A 26,229-nucleotide genomic window follows, 5' to 3' on the forward strand; every position below is an offset into this window, starting at 1 on the left:
CAAGGTTGAGTTGCACATTTGTATCCATGTAGTTCAACAATCCTGAGGAGGACTGAAAAAGATTTCACAAGTGTATTTGAAATTTTCAATCAGTAATTCTATCAGCCACATTATGCAATCAAGAAAAATGTGTTCACTTAAAGACTCAAGTGGTTAAAATGAGCAGGTCAGACTTAAAGGATTATCTACTTGTGAGCTTGTCCCCGACCCTCGTTTGAAGTAGGCTGATGATGAAGTAGCATATTTAGTGCTTGTCCCAGACAACTAATATCCATAATAGTACAAAAAAAGATTTTTTGAAGAGCTCCATCTTGAAACTCAATTATAAAATAACTTGAGGATACTAATTGTGTTTGCCAACAGTCACTAAAACATATCTTTTCAACACTTCTATCCTCTTGTCACACCCACTTTGGAGAGTAGCTCAGGTTGGACAGGACAATTTGGTGCAAACCAGTTGCAATGAGCTGAACCTTTAAAATTGAGGGTGTGGCACCAGTCCAAAAGGCATAGAAGAAAATGCATTGCTCCTAGGTAAGTCTTGTTCTTTCTACACTGAATGGGTCTTGCCTCTTGCAATTAGCTAGAAGGTAAATATTTGGATCGCTGCAAAGGAGCAAATCAATTCCAATATCTAGAGTGTCAAGGTTTTCTCCTCCGGGAAATCTCATCAGTTAAAAACAAAAACTCTTTCTCGTCTCTCCAGCAGGAACACATGGCTTTCCCTCTGAGTGATTCTATACACATTAAGTATTGGACCTACATGTCTATTACCTATATGCCTCATGCCATTTTCTATTAGCAATTTAAAGAAAAAGGATATATGTTCCATTGTGATCAAATCCTGACCTGCTTGACTTAGTGTCCAACTGTGAATTAAGTCAGTGAGGAATCAGAGAGGCGGGAAATGGAGAAATCCATTCACAGGACAGGGATAATCCTATAATAGGCTCAATGTAATAACTTGTGATAGGAGTTTATTAATCCGGGCCCAGGTTGTTCCATTGGTTTTTGTGAGTGTTAATTGCTATGAGGAGGTGGGGTCTGAGAAGGAGATACAACATGCCAATCCCAACTTCTCCTTTCTCCTCACAAGCATCAAATCTGAAAGCTGTCTCAATGTAACCCTGCTGTATATGCAAAAGAGATTATAAAAAGCACGTGTGTTCAATTGAGATTAACAGTAGACTAATTACCAGGGATGAGCTAATGATAGAGCTTCATATATTTATACACATGTCAAATGGAATTATTAATTAAGTTTAATAAGCACACAGTGGGGGATATGCTGCTGACATTTCTAAAATAATGGCTATACTAGTGGGTGCGAAATTACCTGATGGTGTGGAGATCTGTTTTCCACCATATTTAGCAAAAATGTAAAATAATGCCTATTGTGGTTAATAATTTATCGCAACAGCTATTATATGGAAAATTGAAATTTGGTGCAGATATACCCAGAATATGAATCCAATTTTAGTCAAAGTTGCCATTATAAATGGGCCTGTCCTATTTGTTTGGATAATGTATGGGTAATCTAGAGAGCTTTTCTAAATTTACACTGTACACAATATAAGGCACAATAATTTGGCAAAGAGATGTAGTATCAAATGTTTTTTTGATAAACCTGAACCAGATCAAAAAAAGCAGCCCAATACAGAGTCAACCATAAAAACCTGGTCTAAATTAAAATATATGTTGTTTAGGAATGATTCATCTTGTTAAGTAACACTTATACAGTGCCCAAATACTGAGTGGAACAGGAAAACAATTATTGTAAATACATTTTCAACCTTGTACCTGCAGGTGGATATTTACCATAATTACCCCTTTTTTTAATCTTACCTGTGGTTATGTTAAATTATTTATTTAGTTATACTGATATATTAAGTGTATCTGTGGAAATAGATTCTACTATAGCTTCTGTTCATTGTTTGGACAAGTAGATACTGGCGATACATAACCAAACATTTTGTGACAGAGCAGTCATTTTTCATGCAACATCTGTCCTCTTAAAGTTCAAGCAATTTTCAATAGCCACTTCAATCTGAAAGAGTGCTAGGCCCCAAATCCACAAAGGTCTCCTTCTGTTAGTCATCTTTCATTTACTACATCTCAAGCTCCTCGCTGCAGACCAGAGGAGTTTTAATGCCCCCGATTATCTCATGAGCTTTTGAAATGCATGATTTATTGTTGGAGGTTACGGCTCGGTAATTAAGGGCCACAGGGCCTTGATTGGACAGAGATTGTCACAGTTTGGCCGACATGCTTATGCCATGGGGAATCCTGCGAGCCAGAATAAGTGTGAGAGTGATATTTCTCTTGCAGGCTTGGCAGGCCACCCACACAAACTTTGTATTGTCTCTTCTCCATGAGATCATTTCCCTTTTATCCTCCGTCTCTCTCTCTAGCTCCCTCTTCATTGGCATTTTGGCTCTCTCACACACATTTTTCAGGCTGGCATTTTGCTTTCAGAGAAATCCATTCAGATTAGTCAAAGTAGTAAGTGTGGGTGTCTTCTGCTCTGAGGTGTCACACAAGACATTTTGTGACAGTGTGTGTGGGCTCAGACCTTTGACCATTTTTTCAGCTTGTGATTGGCCACAGGCCATCCAGTTCTTTCCTGCCAAAATAGCTGGGCGGCCTCTTAAATTAATCTGACACAGGCGCTGTGTGTGCTGCTCTTCTTTTTCATTATTTCGTTCATCGTGAAAAAATACTTTATATCTTCTTATATGTGAATTTAGAGCTAAAGTCAATCACAATTTCCCCAAGCCAAAGCTGATGTATAATGTACTAGCTTTTTCCAACTAAAATCCAAAGATATAAAATGTACAAGTATTTAAAAAAGGGAAAAGCAGCTGATCTTAACATTTAAGAAGCTGGTATCATTATTTTCTACTGATACTTGAGAGTCCAATGTCTCTGCACTGGCACATAATGGCTCTAGGAAATAACCAAAGACAGTTTTAATAATTATTCTATGTTGTATTTATTTTCATCATACAAAAGAAAATCCCCCACCTCCAACCCAATGCATGCTGGGAAAGGCTCCGGCCTCCTGCAACCCTGGTTTAAAAAATAGATGCTTGGATAAAAAAGCAAAGTGCATGCTTGGTTTATCTGCATTGCTGTGTTTGCTGCTGCTTCCACATCATTAATATGCAGGAGAAATAAGGAGCCTATGAGATGGGTCCCTGACCTACCTTACCGCTCCTTTCTACATTAATCAAGATCAGATTTTACATCTCCTTCATTCACATATAAAAGACAAGTCTGTCTTTTTTTACCAGTCACTCCTGCCATCATTACCCTTTGATCATGTTGAGCAGTCTAACCCTCTCAGGACACTGATAATTCTGCAGCATTCTGCAGTACCTACCGCAATCACTACTGCTATAGTGAGTGTTTACCATGTTAAAAGTCATGAAATTAACCACTACGCCGAGTCTATAATGAGTAAATTATGTCAAGTACATTAAGAGCACAAATAATGGGTTCATTTACTTTTACGGTTTTATTTTTGGTTGACTGCCTCAAGATTTAGGGGATGTGTGTCTCATCATCACTTTATTTAACATTGTGGCAGATACGTTCTGTTTCCCTATTTGCTGTTTCATTATTTTGCATTTAGATTTATGTGGTCATCATTTTTAAGGCTCCTTGTCTTACTTGTTTGCAAACCTGCAGATAAAATATCAACTCTAGTAAACAGCCTCACATTTCCAAGCAGCTCATCTTTATTTTAAAGGATAAGTCTGGTGATATTTTATACTTTTACTGTTGTTTTTTAAAATCCTTGAAAATATAAAAAGCAAGTGTAGCAAGTCAGTAGCTATGTTTCCATCCACACGTTTTTATCCGAATTAAGTGATATCGAATGAAAAATACCTTATGGAAACAGTAAAATTCGATTGAATTTCATGAATATCGACTCAAAGGAAATACGTTCGGTCTCATCGGATTTTATCTTGATCGATATACGGCTTATGCGATAAACGCTGATGGAAACGTTATTTGCCAAATAAATAATGAATGGCGATTAAATTTTAGGTAATTTTATGGTTGCAACCTGCCACAAAACGAAGAAGAAGAAGTTTTAGTTCATTTCCGCCTAGTATTTCCACTCTGTTTGCACACATGGCGGGTGTCAACAAAGACAGATGGAAGTGGACGAACAAGGAGACACACTACCGGGAGTGCCGACACAAATGTCCCTTATGATGCAACGATCGTCTACCACAGCCTGTAGTACGATTGATGGCCAGCCCTTTCTATTGACAAAATCCCTGAAGCCTTCAGCAGGGGGTCTAATCGGGACGTGAGTCCCGTCTATTGCGCCATACACCTGTGGCACAAGGTGCGCTCTGGAGTTACGCAGCAAGATATCATGCGCCTCATCCACTCCAGGTAGGTATATATACCTTCGCATCATCCTCGTTCGTATGGCATTGCACACAGCGTAAACACACCGGTGCACGGTGGTTTTGCTGACTCCAAACGTTTCGCCTACCACTCTGTACTCTGCGCATGTAGCCAGTTTGTAGAGCGCAATGGATACGCTTCTCGGTTGGAACTGGAGGGCGATAGCTTGCGCCATCTGGGGAAAGAGATGGGCCAAAAAAATTACACAACAGGTCAAATGTTGTCTTGGTCATCCGAAAATGCTTTAACCAAAGGGTTTCCGTGAAGTGTCTCTGAACCACGATCTCCTAGAACTGTTTGGAGTGCTGTCGTTCCCACACCACAGGCCGCCTCCGTTGTCGTCGGGTATTTACGTGCATCTGCATCTGCATCATCATAGCAATGTGTTGATAGCGTCGTTGTTTTCTTATTATAGCTTGATATGTTGCTATCAGCTGGCACATAAGCACTATTACAACTTGTGCAATATTGATCATTTGTTGGTAGATGGCGCGATCCATTTTGTCTAGCAAAACTTTGTTCGCAAATGTTTGCATGAATGTTGTGCGATTCAGTGCGAAAATGAATGGAAACACCTTAAGATGTCTAAAATCAATTCGATATACCAATTTGATCGCAAAACAGCATGTGACGTCATTACGCACAGGTTTTTATTCGCTTTAAAGCCGTTGGATGGAAACACACTTTCACCAGCTTTATTCGCATGAGTTTTTTTACCGAACTTTAGATAATTCGATTGACAATTGGATGGAAACTTAGCTGGTGTAGCCAAAACCTTTCTTTTCAACAAATCCCATTAAAAGATCAAAACCAACATTGAATTGATCCTACTAACAAGAATTGTCTGAGTAGCCTGAAATAGCTAATTCCTCTGCCATACACCTCCATTGTTGTCCAAAAACAATTAAAGTGCTCATATTATGCTTTTTGGCTTTTTCCTTTATTGTGTTATACATCTTTTTTGTGCACGTTATAGGTTTACAAAGTGAAAAAGCCCAAAGTCCACCTCAAAGGGACTTACCATCTTCAACAGAAAACACTGTTCACAAACTGCTCCAAACTGCTGTGTTGTAGTCCAGCCTTTACTTCCATGACGAACTTTGTAAGACACGTTATAATGCTCGCCTAGCTGCTAGCATGGCACTCCGTCATGCTCTGCAACTGACAAGCTAGCAGTACTTACTGCGCATGTGCGACTCCCAACAAAGATGGAACAGAAGTGTGATGCCTCACTCTGTAGCTAAAACAGAGAGCTCAACACGCAGGGTGAAAAGAGGAGCTGCAGTACAACAAAAATATGGTGTTTTCTGAAAATTAAACCACATATACCTATTCTGGTACAACCTCTAAATATAATTATGAACCTGAAAATGAGCATAATATGAGCACTTTAAAACCACATCAATGAACCACGTTGTTTCACTGAGTTCCTTCCCTAGGCATTGTATTTTTTTTGAGTTGAGTCACCTTTCTGATGTTGTTAAAGGTGCACTCCACTGATTATACACATAAATGTCTGTTTACAGAATTGGGAAATACGATTGCATATATAAAACAAAAGTTGTATAAAGCCTTTTGTGGCTTCAGAGGGAGCTGCACAAAGTCTGATTAGTGTCATAATGGGCCTGAGGATTACAAGTTTGAAAATGTAAAAAATCTGGGGGTGTGGAGATAGAAAGAAGTTGGCTTACCAGACTTCTGTAGCCCGCTCCTTATCTTTTCTTGAGGCTAGCAGCTTGAGGCTAGATTAGCTGTTACTAGTATAACACACCTGAATCTCCAACCAAACTGTGGCATTGTTTGTTTTGGTCTTATGAGATTTGAGTTAGGGTTAATCATACTTATTCTTTAAAACCTGGTGGGATGTTCATTGTTCATGTTCATTGGCAAATTTTATAAAAACTTGATACATGAACTTGATATTTTTACACTTCACTGTTCTTATAAACTAATATAGATACTTGTAATTATTCCAGTAACCTTCCGTATTATGACTTCAGGGACAGATGTATGAAACTGCAAGACCGAAGGTTTATATAATGCACAGCCACAGAAATGCACCATCTTTGTGCCAATTTTAAATCCCTCCACAGTACAATGTTCCATGTTACCCCTCAGTTATTGTGAAAATGCAAACACATTTTTGAGTGTTATCCAGAGTGCTGATCAGATGGCACGCTCCTGAACCGTCCCTGGAGCTCCCCAAGGAGCTCATCTGTGTTCTTGCCAGCACTCCCGCTGGCAGGTAACCAGGGGTCACTCCTTCCAATCTCCAGACTAACTCATCTATCAGTATTATCTTATCCACCTGAGTGTTTCCTTACTTATAACTGTCTGTGTTTTCTCCTGTGTTTAGTGTTGGGACTGTGAAGGCAATACCAGCTATTGGTTGTGCAGCCCACCTCTTGAGTAAAAGTTGTAGTTTCTCTCTAGTGCATTTAGTGAGTCTGTACTGTTTCTCCAGAACTGTTTTATTTGTTTACAGTTTTGCCAAAACTTTCCTTTGTTAAATCCTGAGTCTATAAATAAATAAGCCTCAAGACTCTCCTGGTTTTGAGTGTCTACACTAGAGTCCTTCTCTCTTATTATTGGATGTCATTGCAGACATCATGACAGCAAACATATGAGCATCATGAGCACTACAATTACGCATAAATTGATGTCAACATACCCATTTAGAACTGGACAAACATTACAATCACTGTGTTTTATCTAGCAACATCGTCCAAGCCTTGAGGTGTTGTGTGCACCCTAATGGTGGGCAATAGTTCTTCTTCTTGGTCTATTTAATTTTATTATATATAGTGACGTAAATATACAGTAATATACTATATTTTCCGGAAGCTTGATTGAGATAGAATAATCAGATGGGATGGAAATTTAGAGAATTAACTACATGACAAATCAAGGTTATATATATATATATATATAAATATGCCACTAACTTCAGTATTACCAAAAAGCAGTCCTGCTCACTGATTGGTCTATTACAATCAGATGCATGGAATACAGTAGAAAGCTACCCGTGATAATAACAATATGGCAAAATCTCTCTGAGAGTTAACTCATTATAGTCAGCTTGTCGTATCTACATCTTATCACCCAATCATAACGAACAGCTATTACATTGGTGCATACAGCATTGTGAGACAATGTACACTCAGCTGGTGGTTGAGGTACACCTAAAACAACTAGAGTGTAACACATTATAAAAGCCTTGCAATAAATCCTGACTTCACGAAGGTTGCAATGTTCGTCTTTTATTGAATCTGTTTTGAGAGGTGTTGATTCAGCTTTATTGTCATTTTGGAAGCTGTAGATTGTAGTGCTGTTGTACTGTATTGCTTGACACAGAGGTGTTTTTTTTAGGCATGTTAGGCCTTTATTTGATAGGACAGCTAAGACATCAAAGGGTAGAGAGAGGGTGAATGACATGCAACAAAGGGCCGGAGGTCGGATTTGAACCCGCAGCCGCTGCGTTAAGGACTATTTCCACATCACTGTGTATTTTGTTGGTGTACTTGAAAAGAAGAATGTTACTGCACATGTTTATAAATGCTGCTCTGTAATGCGCTGGAAAAATAAAAATACAAAAAATATTTTGTCCAGATTCCCTCTTTGATGTTTTCTTTTTGAAGTCTGGAAAAAATAATTATACACCATGTGTGGACTTACTGTTCACATGCTGTCACGACACGTTCTTGTTTAAAAATACCAGTATGTGTGTGGAAAATAGCGTATGCAGATTGTGCATACACACATCTAGCTCCAGGGCAGTGCGGTGGCTCAGTGGTTAGCACTGTCATCCCACAGAAAGAAGGTCGTTACTTTGATTCCCTGGAGTGTGTGTGGTTTCCGCCTAAAGACACATCATTCAGCCAGACAAAAGACTCAAAATTGCCCTTAAGTATGAATGTGAGTGGGTGATTTTCCAACTTTGTGTCCTGTAATGATGTGCTGATCTATTTGGGGTGTCGCCCTCCTGTGTATGCCGCACAGGCCATAATTATGTTACGTAACATAATGTAATACTGTTTATCATTATCTTTACTTGTTGCACATTACTCTGTCCTCGCTGTGAAGTAAACCATCTTTAAAATTTGCTTTCATTTTAAATGTGTGTGCTTAATGTAGGGCTCAATGACATATATCTTCCCAAGCAGAATAAATCAAATCTGAAATTCAATTTTTGTTTGTTTGTAAATGTATATGTATTATGATTATTGGATCTACTCTTGATAGAAGGAGGAGGAGAAAGGAATTGGTAGGTCATTTTTCAGTATACAATTCTGGCCTCGGTTACACATACTGTAAAAACTTGTATGTTTTGAAAGACACAGTTTAGGATCTCATTAATAGCCTACATATGTAACCTTTCTGTATTTTTGCATATTTTCTTTCAGCAAGCACCAGAGGCTTAGTTTTACAAATGCAAAACGTGAAATCTACAAAGTAAAAAATTTACTGTTTTAAGTTGCAGTCTGTGAAGCTACTATAATGTGCTAACAAGACAGTGAATGCTAACCAACACTGATCACAGGATGAGCCGTTAACATTAGCTGGTCTGCTAGCTTCTAGGTGATCATCTACAAACACTGTACTTATATACTGTAGTTACATTTCTTTACAGTGGCTGATTGATGTGATCGACCAGTTGTTTTAACCTGTTCTAACTATAAATATGCAGGCGTTGCCAGGCACAAATGCCAACAACAAAAAAGATTGCTGGCCCTGCTAAATAATATTGTCAGGAATATCTTGAATGCCCCTCCAATAACCTGTGAATAACTACTGTATATACAATGTAATGTAGATAATTATGCCACTCATAATAAGCGTGTGTCTCACATCATGACTCCCAAATGATTGTCATTGTTATGTTCATCCATTTTGCTGTTATTAGGATGACGCATCTTATACAGTATATTAACCACTATTAGTGAAGCTAAATTGTTAAACAATTAAACAGAAATAATATGAGGGGATAAGGGAGATTACTGCGAGGAAACCCCCAGGTAACACTATTACCTCGTCCCCTAAATACATGTTGTACTACTTAATTGGTGATTAAATCTTTATAAAATGTGCAGTGTTTTTCCAATTTAAGACAGATTGTGCTCTCCACAGCGGTATAACGTATGACACTGACTGAGCCTGAAGCTTGAACCATGCAGCCAAGCTGAGCCATCCACTTGTTATAGCCATGTGGGTAAACAGACTGGACTCAGCAGAAATATAGTGCAGCACTGAAATGAGCTGTGAGATTAACGGTATGTTTGAATATTGGATGTATAGCTGCTCCACTTTTCATAGGTAGGCAATGCTGTCAGAACACACTGTGAGCCAAATGTGTCACCTCCCTCAAGACATCAGAGGAATGTTTCTTACACTGGTTAAAAGTTTGAACAAAAGGAACGTTAAATATTTTTTCCGACAACAGGAGAGTATCTTACTTGTGCACTTTTTCAGCCCGGACCCTTTCTTCACGGCGTGACGGCTGAGTTTGCAGCTGAAGTTGTTCTCCCAGAACTCAGCAAACCAGATATTCCTTCTGTTGTTTTCCAGAGTTCGGCTGATGAAGTAACGATCAAACCCTAGACAGATCAATGGGTTTATTGTCGTCGACACAGTGAGTGGCAGTGTAAACGACAGCGTTGGTACAGTCTGTGAGCTAGGGCTCGGATGTGTTCTACAGTAAAATTGATTAAATATAGCATATGTTCAATTTACATTGTTGCTTTGTTTGACAGAAGTTTGTGTTTTAGACCTTTGATGATTAAATGATTAATGGTTTAGCATGACAAAGCAAGTTTTATTCTTCTGCAAACAGATACAGCCGTGCATCACATGAAAAGAATATTTCACTGAAATATGCACATTGTTTTATTATACAGGGAGATCTGACATATGCACAATGGTCTTCTCTGTACCTTTGATGGACTGCCGCTTGGGCAGGATGGTGACTGCTCCCTCTGCCATCTCCTCCTGGTGCACAACCGGAGAGATCTTTGAGCCCCAGCTGTCCGAACCCACCCAGATAAAATGACCTGTCTGGTTGGCCTTTTTGGCTGCATGGAGTAGCCGCCTGCAAAGGTGAGTAAACAGATGTTGCCATGGATAAGGTCAGCATCCCGCAGGCTCCACTTTGATTTTGTTTTGCAATTCATTACACAGTGGTCTGGCAGAGCTGGACTGAAACGGCTGTGTTCCCACATGTTTCTGCCCCATTTACTGCTGTCGTGTTTATCGAATCTTCAAAGGAGTGTTATGTAGCTATTACCACGCCTTACCTGATATCGTCTTCGCTGGCAAAAAGTATGACAACTCTTGCATTTGGGTTCTCTCTGAGTCGTCGGATGACCTTGTCAAACTCTCCCTGCTTGGGCTCCCGGGGAATCTTGACAGACTGGGAGATACAAACACCCCCTAAACACACAGAAGGTTATACATGTCAATGTGATCATTAAGGGAAACTGTAAAACAATACCTTCACAGTATCATATAAATCAAAGAAATGAAACATACAGTGGATTAAATGTCACTTTACATATTTGTTGTGTGAACTGAATTTAAATGTAATTAGGTACAAATAAACAATCACGGGGAGGTAATGAAATCAAGGGCATTGTGTTGTCAGTTTATCAGGAAATGCTTAGAAAGCTAAAACTGAGATGGTGAAATGCTGCATTAACCGGCAGGATAGTGGCTTCTAAAAGAAAGAAACACCCTGGCTGTGAGAGTTTCTTGATGTAAGCCCTTTTCTTTATCTACAGAATGTCATTTAGCAGTTTTGTGGGACAGTAAATGATGTGACAATGTGTTGTAGTGTGTATGTTGTTGCTCTATTATTATGAACAGGGAATACATCCCTGTACATTCCTACGTGGATTTAGCAGAGACTTTATTTTGAAAGGTACTCAATAACATTTTTGGTGTAACATTTCTTACTTTTCCCATGGTTCCATAAGTGATGCTATTGTATTTTTATGGAGTTAAATATGTTTTCATGTATAGTTTGGGCACTTTCCTGTAATAGGTCAAGTTCTGTGTTTAAAACGAACTGCTAGGTTTACTTCCTCTTTTTTTTCTGCACTTTCCACATTTTGTTCCCGCGACTTACTTTTGGTGGTTTTGCTAAATATGTGACACTGAGTTACTTGAAAAAAATACTTGGGAAATTCCCAAGTATTTTTGGGACATTCCCAAGTATTTTGTTTTAGCTAGTTGCATTTAATTTAATTTCATGTTAAACCTGTTAATGAGAGCAGAGGTTTGTGGAGGCATGTGTGTTGCAGGGCTGCTGTGTAGCTTGTGATGCTAGAGCATACTGTTATGACGATGTCTGCTAGCATGGAGCATTTAATGACCGTTTACGGTACACATTATGCAAGAGAGACTGTCTGTGAATGCTTTCGGTCTGAATCCATGCTTAGACCCACTATGCACTCAGAATATCACAAATTCTTTGAGTCCTTGCAAAAGCAGATTGAAAAGTAAACCCCAAAAACCCGAAAGGATGTTGTGATGTGTTTTTGTGCAGTCAAAGCAATGTTTCCAGTGCTTCTCCAACAGGATTTCTATGGGGAGATTTAAAGTGCCTCAGTGTGGCATGGTTGTCTGAAGGATTGTTTCCTAGCATCCTGTAGCTCTCAGGACAGTGGGGACACAGCCAAGACATATCGTTATACACTAGATACTATATAGAAACATACTGTACCCATCACTGTTATAGATGGAGACCAGAGTCATGGAAGCTAAACTTTAGAAATAACTATTTGCCGAAGTCTGTGTTTATTAACAGTGTCAAACAAAAGATTAACTCCACAGCCTGACAAGTTGTTCTCCAAAAAGCAATCAGAGGAAACAACCAATAAAATGCTTGAACAATCAAATTAATTAAAATTACACCTCCCTCTCTATCAGCTGAGTCATGTTAACAACCTAATGCATGAAGCTCACACAGATAACAACTACAACAGCAAAAATACTTTTACCATTGTTATGTTGTTGTTAGTACTTGCAAATTATTGTCCTGTGTGTGTGTGTGTGTGTGTGTGTGTGTGTGTGTGTGTGTGTGTGTGTGTGTGTTTGGCAATACTGTGGCCTAGAATACTATCAATCTGCAGTCTTCCACCCTGGTGCCCAGCTCAATGAGAGGGCAGCGAAATCCCGATTTAGATGTCTAAAACAGTTTTGAGGTCTGAGACAGAAACGAGACAAAGACTGTCTTGCACAGCTGTCACCAGTCTTGTTACTGTAAGTTTGAGAAGGTCAGACAGAATTTCTGACCCAGTCCTCACACAAAATTTCGTCAGCAAAAAAAATCTGAAACAATCCTGCAATGTGAGCTAATGAGGGTTTGTGACAAAAGAAATCAACGCATGGTTGCTGTGCCCAACTCATTTTCTCCAAATGTATAATCTGACCCAGTAAAAAAAAAAAAAAAATTACGTTTCAGCATAGATACAGTAAGTACACATGCAACATATTTTGTAAACTTCTCTTTCCTCTCAACCTCAGTTTGGACTAAATTGTTTTTTAAAACAATGTCGGGATGAAGGCAGGACAGCAGGATATCAAGATCCCGTACCACCATAACCAAACACAAAATCGTTTAATGTGTGACCCCCACCTGGGCCGTATATCTTTTTAGTATGTTCATAATTGCATCAAAAAGAGAAGAAACTAGAGGAAAAAGCCCTCTATTTCAGTCATGCAGACAGGTTAGGTTTTTGTAGTTTTGTACTTACTGCTTGCCACAAAATAAAGAAACTTTAACTACACCACAGCCTGAAAATGAAACTATAAATTTGCAAACCTACTGAATTAGCGCTGGTCTCACACTACAGTAAAAGGATAACATTGCACCACTGCTTGGTATTAATACTTTATAATACTTTTACTTTTATTATTTGTTACAACAGCAGAAACCAAGCACCTTGTTTGCAGTACTAAGAGCAGATACATTTTAAGCACTGGTGACCACCACTGTAGTGCCAAGATGTACTGAGGGAAATGCCAAAAACATACAGTTATAGGATTTATAGTTTATTAGACAGATTAAGAGTGCCATTTTGTTTTTGTTCATTCATCCAGTCGGATGTGTTCATTTTAGCCAGTTTCTGTTAGAAAGGAGGGTTATTTTAACCTGACGCGCAAGATGGTTTGTTAACACAGAACCATCTAAGAAGCCGTCATTGGAAACTGTTTGGGAAAGGGCAGGCACTGGGCACTTTCAAAAAAATACCTGGCAGATGATTGGATGAACCATTTGTCTGTCACTCCTGCCATTGTTTGAATGAACAGTTGCAGCTAGCAAACACACCTAAACCACAACTGCAGCTCCTCACCCGGAAGTTGATTGGTGCTGTCCGCTGCTGTTCGCACAAAAACACATTTTTTTTAAGCTTGACAAGATGGATTTTTGTGTGATGTGTTTTCTCCCGATTCTCGCATGATCTTGTGATATCTCAAGAATCCAGCTGCCGTGCAAGGTAAGGGTTATTTTGCATTGTACGGCACGTAATATTCAGTAGAAACAAAAGCTGTGGTAGTGATTGCTAAGAGCAGTAAATGTTTTTCACAATGACCAAAGAAATCTGCTAAATTAAGAGTTGTTATATACAGTATGTAAGTCAACAACCTGTACAGCTCTGTCAATTTCATCCATGCATGTGTTTTATGTTTTTCTGCAATCTTATGTGGGTGTAGCTACAGTAGATAGCTAGCTATGTAGGAGGATCCCACCTGCAAAGCTCTGATTGGTCAGTTGTTCTTCTAACTGGAGGAAAAACCCATCAATAAGCACAACAAGATTTGGTAAGATGATTTAGAGGTGAAACTGAGTTAAAGGATTTGTAGATTGCTTATTAATAAACATGAAAGACTAGGTTATGGATAAATGGTTTCAAGTGCAGCACTATCAAGTCCCGTGTTCTGACAAAGCTGTTAGGAAGCATTTGAGGCTGTTTCAGTTTTTTTTAAATGTATTTCCTTTTGGACATTTATTTTTTAATTTTAATTTTTTTTAAAGATTTTGACAGGAAGTGCATCATGTGTTTGTTCCTAGAAGTGATGTTTGGTATCCCTAAAAATCACACTTTTACTGTCTGGATGCTTTTCATCATCTTTTAGTTTATGGGAGACTGCTTCAGGGAGTGTGTGTCTTGACGGCAGTCATGAGAGCATTTCATCACTTCAGCCATTTGTGTGTGTTGATGACCCACTTGTCCAGTTGACTTAAACAGGCTCTATTATCGGTCATTTTGTGTTGTTTACTTAAATTGATGGCGTTAGATAAGTGAGAAGCGTGAAAAACCACGTCTTCACTTTGCAGTTTTTCCACATGTCACAGCAGAGGACTATCCTGGGGTTATCTTAACAATGTGTTCACTAAAATTAATGGAAACTAATAGTGGCAAATAGCTGCTGCAGTGTCAGGACAGCCACAGTCATGTAATCTGTATTTGCCACGACAGCTAAGCGGCTTTCTTTTTCTGCTTTTCATTTATATTTAGATGCCTTCCAGATAACAACAGTCATACTGTGTGTGAGGTCAAGACAAGACATCAACAAACGATGCATTTCTTTTGCATTTGAATTTTGTGAACACAAGCACAAAATCGGATTATGTCACAGTGCCCCTACCTTGCAATGTTAATGAAAGTGAAAAATAACTTGTGTATCTGCCCTGTGATTCAGATCCGGCACAAAATATAATGGGTTCTTCCGTGGCCCATGCTACATCCTTCCAGCAAGTTTTATGAAAATTGGGCAAGTAGTTTTTCCATAATACTGCTGACAGGCAAACAAACCAAATTAAATGTTTACTATGTTAGAAAGTTGAAAATTACTGTATTTATGTAAAGGAAAACACACAATTCAGGTGACAATTCAAAAAATATAATGGAACATAATGCAGTAAGGCTCTCAGGCATTCCGTATTGCTTTCAAATATGTATTCTCAGATCAACTTTTCTCCTTTAATGTTATCCCTACTGAGCCAACACACAAAGTCTGACTCAAAGGATGTACATTTCCGGGATAGAGCCTGACATCCAGCACGAGAGTCCCTCCCCTCTCTCTACCGCCGCTGATGGGACTTAGCGCCGACCAGGACTGTTGTGATAGGTATTAAAGAAATACAACAAGTCAGAGTGTTTTTCCCCCTATCTCAGAATAGATAGATGGTGTAGCCAGACAATACTCCAGTGCTGTGACAGTGCTGATTCATGCAGGCATGAATTACCTTTCCGTCCTCTTTTGCATCTATTGTTTGGGGAGGTAACCACTTCAAATGTGCATACATTAGTTCATTTTATTAAATGTGTAAAACCCTGGACTTTAATAACTTTCTATTTAAACAGGAACTTTGGTGTCACTTCCTTCATTCTGCCTGTAACAGCCCATTTCCCATTTCACGGCTTTCATGTAACAATTCAAGGTAAAACTATAATTCCCTGCATAAGTCAGGACACAGTAAACAGCAGTGAGCTTGCTAACCTTGCAGCAGTCCTTTAAAAAAAAAAGACAGCTTTTTAATTCCACTGAATTCAATGCTTTTTCATCTGTGCTCTAATTTGAATGCATTATGTAAAGACCTCTTTGTCAGGGAGTAAAGTTATTCAGTGAAAAAGACACAGATGTCTTCATGCTGAATACAGATAGCACTAAATCACCAATAATGATCAGTTATTGCTGGATTAATGAGGTAGTCTGTCAGCAAGCAATTGGATCATGTAGATCTTATTATGAACTGAGGTAACATGACATTTAAAATGACATGTGTGAACTATTAACCATTATAATGTTCTCAGCAGCTGTACTGGGGTTTTACAAATGGAATGTGAACTGCAGCAAAGTCAGAAAAGTTCTTGGAAGAGTTTAAGTACCGAACTGACAACATATCCAAAGATCATGAGAAACTGAAAGTAACTTTGTCTGTGATGGTTTTACCTTTCTGCTACATTTACAACACAAAGAGCAATCTTATAGGTTTGCTGCTAACTTGCTTTGAACCAGGAGGTTGTTTTTCATGGATATGTGAGCATAATGTGAGGAGATTTGAAATAACCTCTTCCTATAAATTATTTCCTTTTTGTGCCAAGTGTATACTGTGTAACTTTATCTGCCTATGTGGGTCTGACATGCCAGAAAATAATTCCCATCCAACGATGCCATATGTTTCAAAATACATTTCCAATATTTTCCACTGCAAGCCCTATCAGCATGGCTGGTTGTAGACTTTAATCTGTTATGCTGTGTCCATGCTCAGTTCATGTTCAATTAAAGCACAGAAATACAATAGTATTAAGACTGAAAACACAATTTGTTGCGTCTCTGCTCCACTGAGTTTCCTAATTGTACATCTTTCCCGTGCTATTTGTTCACCACACATGTCTTTTTGTGTGTTTAGTCAGTGGAGCCACTCAAGTAAATAATTAACCAGTTGGAACGCACCATCTTGACTTCTTTTTTTTCTTCTTTTTTTTAAAGCTCTGGATGCTTCTGACTTTACAGGGTTGTTTTATTTTTGTGCTTTCGCAGCGTGTAAAAGTTGGTTGATACTCAGACTTGAGCTTGAAATATTGTGTTAAATCAAGTGAGAGCACATAAACAGTCCAATACCAGTCATGCACAAATTGAAAAATCAGTCGTATGCTTAATGATGTGTGGCATATAGTGTACAATGATATTTGGAAAAGAACAATTTAGGATGTACAACAGAAGACAAAAAAATTCAATGATACTTGATTTTCAGAAATAGGAATGTTAACAATGTGCTATAAAATGTTTGTCTACTTATTAAGTATCTAATCTTTATGATTTCTCTTTATTTGGCTGTACCACAGATATTTGCGTGACATGGTTTGTGTCAGAGTGCAACAGCTACTTTAAAAAACACCACCAAGGAAAAATAAGTGAGAACTAAAAATTAGATTTAGTTATGTTTGCTTCTGCCAGGAAGGTTATGTTTTTAGCATTGTTTGTTTGTTTGTTGGCAAGCTATCTATAAAACTTAATTACAGATTTAAATGAAACTTGGTGGAGACTTTAGCTAGGGGCCAAGGAACAAGTCATTGTTTTTTGTTGAAAATCTGGATCCAGGCACAGAACCAGGAATGTTTTAAAGGGACTATTTCACATTGCTGGATGTGCTTTTTTTTACGCATCCTATTTTCCTACCATAGATATGAAACTATAGATATAACAATGTAATAATCTATATTTTCATATTAATAATGGTTTAAAAACACTGTGTAATGTGAAAGAAGTTGCTCATAGTTATAAACAAATAATTATCATCCGATTTTTGCAGTTCCCCCTTAACTCTATGAAGTATTTGGCGTCTTTCAGCTCATTGTTTCAGTTTTTACGGCCTGCAAATTTTCTGTTTTTGTTCACACACACTTCACATCCTTGTTATTTTTATTTGCAGCAGTTTCCAGCATAAACAGCTCAAAAAAATGACTGTACGCTACTTGCCCAGCACCAAATGACAAAGTTAGCAGCTAGCTGGAGATTATAATGAAAGCTAATGTTTCTATGTATTTGCTGCCTGCATAAATACAGTTTGCCAACATTTTCCCCACTTTTTAAGATTATGTTAATGTTGTGTTTAAAGCCTGTTCCACTGCCCCCAAGTGGCCAAAATAAATCAATTAATGCTGCTTTAAATAAAGTTATCTTTACCTAGAATCGTCTCAGTAGGTCAAGGTATGAATGAACATGTAATCTACTCTATTTATTCTTCATTTGGCTTGCTTTTGTCTCTCCACAGCTCCATACTGGACACCATGGGCTATAGGACAACAGTGTCTACTACCGTATGTGCTGGCTAGTGTGGTGCTGTTGTATGAGATGGGTTTTATATTGTGAGGTGTTTGTGTAGAGGACGAAATATCATGAATGCCTAACAAAAGTGCATTTCAATACAGCAACCCTAACCCTATTTTATTTCTATTTAATGTTTATTTTTCTTATTCTGTTGTTTTTGTTGTGTTCTGCTGTAAAGAGGGAATTTCCCCAGTTCGGGATCAATAGGTCTATCTTATCTTATGTTAAGGCCACATTTTATGCCTCAAAGAGTACTATAGAATTGAATGAACCCATTTCTGTCTCAACAAAAGGTAGCATTTGTTGATAAACTATTTTAGATTGTACAGGGGATTTTTATTCTCTGAAATCAAAAACATTGTTGTTTTTAAATCAACTGTCTGCTTTTAAATACTGCCTAGGTTTCTTTTTTACAAGCCAATGTCAGAATTCTTTATTTTTGTTAATTGCAGCTGTGGTGAGACTTCAAAATAAGATACAAAAATAAAATATTTCCTGGAATGGTTAATTCACTGAAGCACAAAGTAGAGAGGACAACACGTCAGTGTCTCTCATTGAACGGCTTGTTGTCATTCTGCTTTTAATACAAATAAACACACTCTTCTTAGCAAACACACAGAGCTTCTGAAATGAATTCACGTTCACTTATTTTTCATGCTCAAAGTCATAAAAAACTAAAATCTCCTCTCTCTTTTACAAAAACTAACATGCAGTTATGGAACCCTAAAATGAATAAAAATCCAACATATGCAAAAGAGTGAACAGGGAACTATTATAATAGAAACTTCTAGTGTTTGTTTTTCTGAATGTTTTGATAGATATTTACTTACTACTCATCCCATACTGTCCTAGTATTAACACATAAAAAAAATGTATTGTACCCTCTGTGGGTTTGATGAATTTATATTTAAAATAAAATGGAACTTCTAATCCCTATTACATGATAACATAGTGCACGTTCAGTGAGTACCCTTGTCAATGATAAAACATCTATTCAAATTCAAAGTTAAAAGTGCCATATTGCCATTTAGTGTGTTAAAACGTTGGGCTCCACACAGTTTTTAGACTGTTCTTTTCAGGTTTGCGGTCCACGTTGGAATGTCAAACAACAAAAAAATGTTTAATCGCTTCTTTTGTATCTCTCTTTTAGCTTGATAGTACTTTGGTAATCTGAACAATAAAATGAAGCACTGCCTCCATCCATGGTGTTTGGATGAATAGGACATTTTGACAAATATGGCCAGTTGCAGAACTTAGGGATAAAACTCCTTTCTGTCAGTTCTTATTTTTAAACATCAAACAGAAAAATATTTTTTAAATAACATTTCTAATTCTCTGTGTTGCCGGCTGTATTACCAGACAAAATAAGCGATCATAGGATTTTTTTTTTTTTTAGGTAACAGTAACTTGGCTTCCCAACATTGTTGTGAACCAAAATGACCTCATTTGGATCTGGCCATGGTGGAGGAGTCAAAGCCTTTCATCATTTAAATGTTGACCTTTAAATAGTATCACCTCCATCAAGCTAATAACGGTAATGTTTTTTAACATCAGAACACAGTGCCAGAATGAATCATCCCTCAACATTTTTAGCAATGTTGAATTGACGTGTTGTCTGCCATATCACATTTAAGTAAAGAAAATGTGAATTTAATTACAGAGCCCCTCCAGTCTGCTCTTCTGAGATATCACCACAGATATCCCCATTAACAGATATACTTCACCACAATACCTTTTCAAAGTGCAAGACACAAAGAAAACGACATGGCCGTATAATGTTCTATTTTATTTTTCACCTCTCCTCTAAAGCAAGGGCAGCAGTTTCAATCAAACCAATTGACTTCAGCCTGACCTCTTTCGTATGACTACAGCACAGAAATGCCTTAGGCAGAGCTGAGTCTGCACACTAAGCCCAAAAAATAGAAGTGCTTTAGACTGTAGCCTACCTAATTGACTCTGTAATAGTGCCATAGTTCAGTGCCACCAAATTGACTGAGTTTTCAAGCAAGCTTTGGCAACACTGATACCCTTAAAAATGACAAAGAGGCCTCCCAGTGCAACTCAAAGTTTATGCAACAACGAGCAACAAAACAGTGGCAATGTAGCACTCAATATCACCCTCTGCATTTAGAATTAATCATTCCAAGCCAGTTACATCAACATGTCACTAGATTTAAAACATACCTATCCATCACGACATAATTTAAAGCGGTACTAAAATATTTTTATGTGAACAATGAATCAAATACATGTATGTAAAAGGGTCGCTGGTAGTGACAACATATCAGCTCTACAAAGCATTCTAGCATCTATCAGGTCATTGTTTTGGGTTAAAGGCTTGCAGCTTTACTTGTTTTGGTTCAGTCTCAACGCTCGCATCAGCGTCATTTTCAGTCATGGCAACCACCTGGATTAAGCAAAAGACTGACAGTACAATACCTGGCATATAACAATAACAGGCAAAGTTAGCAGTCAGATATTCCATCAGAAGTTGGTGGAGAGCAAAATGGAGCTGAGAAATAGTGAATAAATGCTAATGTTGCTTTGTATCTGCTAGATGTGTAAATACTGTAAGCAACTGTATGCTAATAAATTATCCAGTTAGCCATATCAGCCTTGTAAGGCCATAATTCAGTATGTCAAATATATGTAATGTTAAGTTAGTTGTGGAGCTCTGTCCCAAAATGGCTAAAGGGGGAAAAATTGTTAATGAGAAAAATATATACTTGTTAAAGTTGTAGTAATCAACATGTTTGTAGTACTCATTATGTTTAAGCGAGACCATTTTTTTCTCAAACTGAGAGCTTGAGAAACTTCATACAACTGATATTCTTGTTAATTCTCTCTGGATAGCCCGGGCCTCTACCAGATAGTGATTTTCACACCTCTGACCTGTCCTGTGTAGAAGACAGCCTGCTGCTTATATTAAAAATGTGTTAATTAAAAAGAGGGAAAAATATAGGCGCCATATAGAGAAGGCTACCTACTAATTTCACTTTGCTGCTCTTTCTTTTATGTTTCTGTGGAGATGAGGTCATCTTCGCAGGCTGCACAGCTGCTCTGTTGGATCACTCACAGGTCTACCTTTTTCTTCTTGTCAAATTGTGAAATCAAATGTCTTTTCACTGAAGAGAAAAACAATTTATTGTTTTACCGACAAGAAGTTCCCGTAGAGTAAACTCAGAGAAAATATTAGCTGGTGTGTATTTTATGCTTAATATTCTATTGGTGCTATTATGAGAGTGAGTGGGAGGAGGGGACCTGCAATAGCACAGAAAACCTCTTATGAGAGAAATGCTAAGCCTCAGGAAAGGATACACAGCTGCTCGGGAGTATTTTTGCACCATAATTGACGTGCCACAAGCAAAATTTCCCATCATTAGAGGGACCTGTTGCCTGGGAGCACAGGAGCTTCCAAGGAGGAAAACCCAAGCCCTTAAGCTGCCATGCCTGAGAGATAACAGAGCTGCAGAATCACAACTGCAGAGATATGGGCAAAATATGCGGACAACAAACAAGCCCATTTTGCCCATTTATTTTGCTGGGTTGTAGAAATCATATTGAGCGTTCTGTTATACATAATGAATTCAAACCTGGAGGAACATTTTCATAAAAAAAACTCTGCAAAGAAGTGCAAAATAAGTGCAACCTCAAGATTGATTTGTGGAGTAAAGTGCTTTCAAAATGACTGAATAATATGCCTAGTCTCTTTATCCCTAACTGTCTTTGCATCCCTGCCCTTGAGACAAAGCCTGCGATGGTGCCGGTCCTAGAGAAAACCTTGACTGCAGGAGATGAAGGGTCCATTTGTCATCATCACCTCCTCACCAATTAAACGCTGACAAAACAGTGTAGAGGAAGCAGCTGCTTTCATCTTCTAATTGACTGATTGATTCGCCTGTTTTTCTATCACCCTATAAGATGTTTTCATGATGCAATCAAAAAACAGTGTTTCATTTGATTTATAGAATGCAGCTTTAGTGGACGCACTGATGTGGGAAGGTGATATAAACACCATTTGTGAATTCATATGGTATAAAAAAAAAACTGCCTGCCGAGGAAGCAAAAAATAAATAAATAAGTCAAGTGTTTTGTTTTTGCTAATTTGTTGATGCTGCCGAGTCCCTGTAGAATAGATGGACAGAAATAATAATTAAAAAAAAAACACAGAGTACATTTTCAATACGTTTATAAATATTCTAAATCTGAGACGAACATGTGTGGGAGTTGTTTGAAAGATTTTGTTATCATTGCCGTTGTCTGGTTCATGTATTGAGAGAAGGATGAGCTATTGTTTAGGTGTTTTCCATTCATCTGGGATCTGTATTCACCCCACCCTTCAGGACAATATTGGTGTTCATGAAATATTTATATTTATATTTATATTTATTAAGACTATATTTTTTCAACCCGGTCTCATGGCAGTTCGTGTAGCCTAAATGTCACGTTATTTTTAATTTATTGATACGTGTTCATGGGGACGTTTTTCTCGTTTTTTACGTGGTGGCCAGCACGAAACCCTACGGGTAAAGGACGCCTCACACGCCTGGAGACGGCCGAAAAGGACGTCCCATATGCCGGGAGGCGGCCACCGGGGGACGATAACGGGATGGCGGAGGTTGGGTTTAGGAAAAACACTACAGGGAAAGGGCGTCTTACACGCCGGGAGACGGCCGCTGGGGACGCGCAACAATAACGGGACAGTTGTGATTAGGAAGACTACGGGAAACAAAACGTCACACGCGGGACGCGATCACCGCTTGCCCAGGTGGAAGTCTTGTGTTGTTTGACCCATCCACCACCCCGACCGATCTCCCTTCGTGGAATTTCGGCTTTTTATACTACTCCCTACCATTTTCATGCTGTGACCACGAAATATGCTTCCCATTGAAATACATTAGGCTACTTCACATTTTCGTGCTGGCCACCACATAAAAAACGACAAAAACGTCCCCGTGAACACGTATCAATAGATTAAAAATAACGTGACATTTACACGAACTGCCGTGAGACCGGGCTGATTTTTTATTAGAGAGCTGTTTTCCATTCTTTGTTAAGGAAAGGTTTGACATCACGTGAAGCATAAAACAGCTTTGTTTTTCAGTTCCCCCTCTGAGACAAAAAGGAAAAACATATATTTTCTCAAACAAGGTTGTTCTTTGTGATTAGGTGTTTAACTAAAAAGGTTTTCTAGGACTGTTATGTTAGATTAGAGGACCCTATAATCAATATTTTGCACTGATTTATAGTATCTTCAAATTTGATCATTTCTGCTAAAGTTCATGTCTACACAATACTCAGTACGTTTACATGCACACCAATATTTCACTATTATTCCGAATATGACGATATTCCGAAGATGATACAGGTCATGTAAACAGCATATTCCAGTTGGATATTCTGAAAAAGGCCTTTTTCCTAATATAGCATTTTCCGATTAAGACGTGTGAGATATTCCGGCATTATTCAGGTTTTAGAGGCATTCTTTGGACATGTATACAGCGCATTCGGAATATGCGTCTCAGTCAGGGTTTTTACCGCAGTGTAGAGCCTCTTGCCTGTTTGCAACTTACGGTCAGCTCTGTGTGTTGTTATGGTTGCTGTACACAAACCAACCAGCCAACAGTTTGCAAGGCTGCAGACCTGAAGAAGGAGAAACACAGCTACTTTTAAACATTATCAAACACTTGGATATCAACAGGTTTTTGGATATACGCACACATCGCTACACCGACCTTTTCAAGAAGCTGGTTGAAGGAAGGAAAGGGAATCTGTGTTCGCACGCTCCAACAAGTCCACCACCGCTGGTGAAAATCGTATTTTGCACGGCTACATGTAAACGGGAATATTAATGGAATATTCTCTTTCATTAGCCATGTAAACAGCTTATTCTGAATATTGTCTTTTTCGGAAAAAGGGCATAAACCGGAATATTACGTGCATGTAAACGTAGTCAATGTTATTTCAAGGTTTAAGTTTTAAAGCTTTAGTGCGTAACTTTTTATATTAATGAATGTCTGTTACATTCAAGCCATTGCCATATGAGTTGATACAAAGCTAATTAAGAGTATCAGCTTCACAAAATTCTCTGTATTTCTCTGTATGGCAATGTTTAGAACACGGTGTTGTCCGGCAACTTTCGCACGCTGAAACTCGAGTGAAGATCCAGTTTTTTTAATCCTCCGTGTCCTGCGTGATCACGGAAGGCTTGTGTCATGTGGATGCAACAACAGTGGTGTTGTCATTATTTAGAATTCCTCATGGGGGGCGACAGAAACTATGCACTATAGCTTTACTTTATTCATGCATAAAAAAAATGGAAATTTAAATCAACCAACACTGATTACAGAACCAAAAAAATAACCCAGCAAACAAGCGACGTCAGGTAGACGTTCAGATAATGTCTTTATGACGTCCGTCAGTTCAGACCCACTTTTGTACGTCTGTGGACGTGCAAAAGAGGTTCAAAATTTGAACGTCTGACTAGGACCCTGGTTTGAACGTCTGGGGACGTGCGGAACTGGTTCGGTATCTGAACGTCTGACTAGGACCCACTATAGACATCTGTGGACGTACAAAACTGGTTCAATATCTGAACGTCTGACTAGGGACTCTTTTGGACGTCTGTGGACGTGCAAAACCGGATCAAAATCTGAACGTCTGACTAGGGACTCTTTTGGACGTGCAAAACCGGATCAAAATCTGAACGTCTGACTAGGGACTCTTTTGGATGTCTGTGGACGTGCAACACCGGTTCAGTATCTGAACGTCTCACTAGGACCACCTATGGACGTCTGTAGACGTGGGAATCAGGCTCAATATCTGAAAGTCCAACTAGGGACTATTTTGGACGTCTGTGGACGTGCAAAACTGGTTAAATATCTGAACGTCTGACTAGGACACACTATGGACGTCTGTGGACGTGCAAAACTGGTTCAATATCTGAACGTCCGACTAGGGACTCTTCTGAACGTCTGTAGACGTGCATAACTGGTTCTATATCTGAACGTCTGACTAGGACCACCTATGGACGTCTGTAGACGTGGGAATCAGGCTCAATATGTGAACGTCCAACTAGGTCCTGTTTTGGACGTATGTAGACGTGCAAAACTGGTTCAATATCTGAACGTCTGACTAGGACCCCCTATGGACGTCTGTAGACGTGGGAATCAGGCTCAATATCTGTGGACGTGCAAAACTGGTTCAATATCTGAATGTTTGACTAGGGACCCTTTCGGACGTCTGTGGACGTGTTTGGCTTTCAAAAGGTAAAAAAATGTATATTACTTCAGACAAAATTAGCAAATATTTCATATTTCATTCAAAAAATTTCATCTGACTCTTCCAACCAGCATATCGATTTTTCAAAATTGAGTCCAACTACTCCAGTTTCTGCACTGGTTGAGGTGGGTGAAATAAATCAAAAGACTTCAAATGATGCTGTCATATTTTGTGCATGTTTTGGGTCATAGAGATGATTACCCAGCAAAAAGAGGGTAACAAGCAAAACGTAGAACAGATTGTTTTGGTGGGAATGTGCAAGAAAAAGCGGAGAAAATTGGTATAGCAATCAGGGGTCTACATCCTCCTTTTGATGTTACCAGCCCCAGAGATAGATATATACTCTGTGAAAAAATTAAAAGTAACAAGGGAACTAGTGGGCAATTAGCTATGATGTGTGTGGATAGCTAGGATATATTCAAATTTTCACAGATGGGTCTGCAGCCAGATACCGTAAAACCGCCATAGCATTTGTAAGACCAGAATTTGAGATAAAATATGCAACAAGAACATCAGATCTTTCAGTATTCTCAGCATAACTTTTAGCATGGCAGTGGTTGAGCAAGTCAAGTCATTGAGGGTGTAGGCTACTCGCTCAGCTTTAAAAAACTTGCAAACAGGTAACTTAAGGGAGAGACATGACATAATTATGCTTTACAAAATTGATAAGGTTGGAACGATGTTATA

At 38.6% G+C, this 26,229-nt stretch overlaps 1 protein-coding gene across 2 annotated transcripts in view; it reads right to left on the reverse strand.

Moving 5' to 3' along the window:
* The window catches only part of LOC116051522 (metabotropic glutamate receptor 4-like), a 191,774-nt gene that overhangs the window by 51,517 nt on the left and 114,028 nt on the right, over window positions 1–26,229 (reverse strand). For both annotated transcript variants that reach the window (XM_031302018.2, XM_031302017.2), the window contains exons 4-6: window positions 10,716–10,851; window positions 10,356–10,510; window positions 9,879–10,019 (exon numbers count right to left, since the gene is read on the reverse strand). In XM_031302018.2, coding sequence (XP_031157878.1) covers window positions 9,879–10,019; window positions 10,356–10,510; window positions 10,716–10,851 — 432 coding nt within the window. The remainder of the gene's footprint in view (window positions 1–9,878; window positions 10,020–10,355; window positions 10,511–10,715; window positions 10,852–26,229) is intronic.

The sequence above is a fragment of the Sander lucioperca genome, chromosome 6 (assembly GCF_008315115.2).
Source record: "Sander lucioperca isolate FBNREF2018 chromosome 6, SLUC_FBN_1.2, whole genome shotgun sequence".
Classification (NCBI taxonomy): Eukaryota; Metazoa; Chordata; class Actinopteri; order Perciformes; family Percidae; genus Sander; species Sander lucioperca.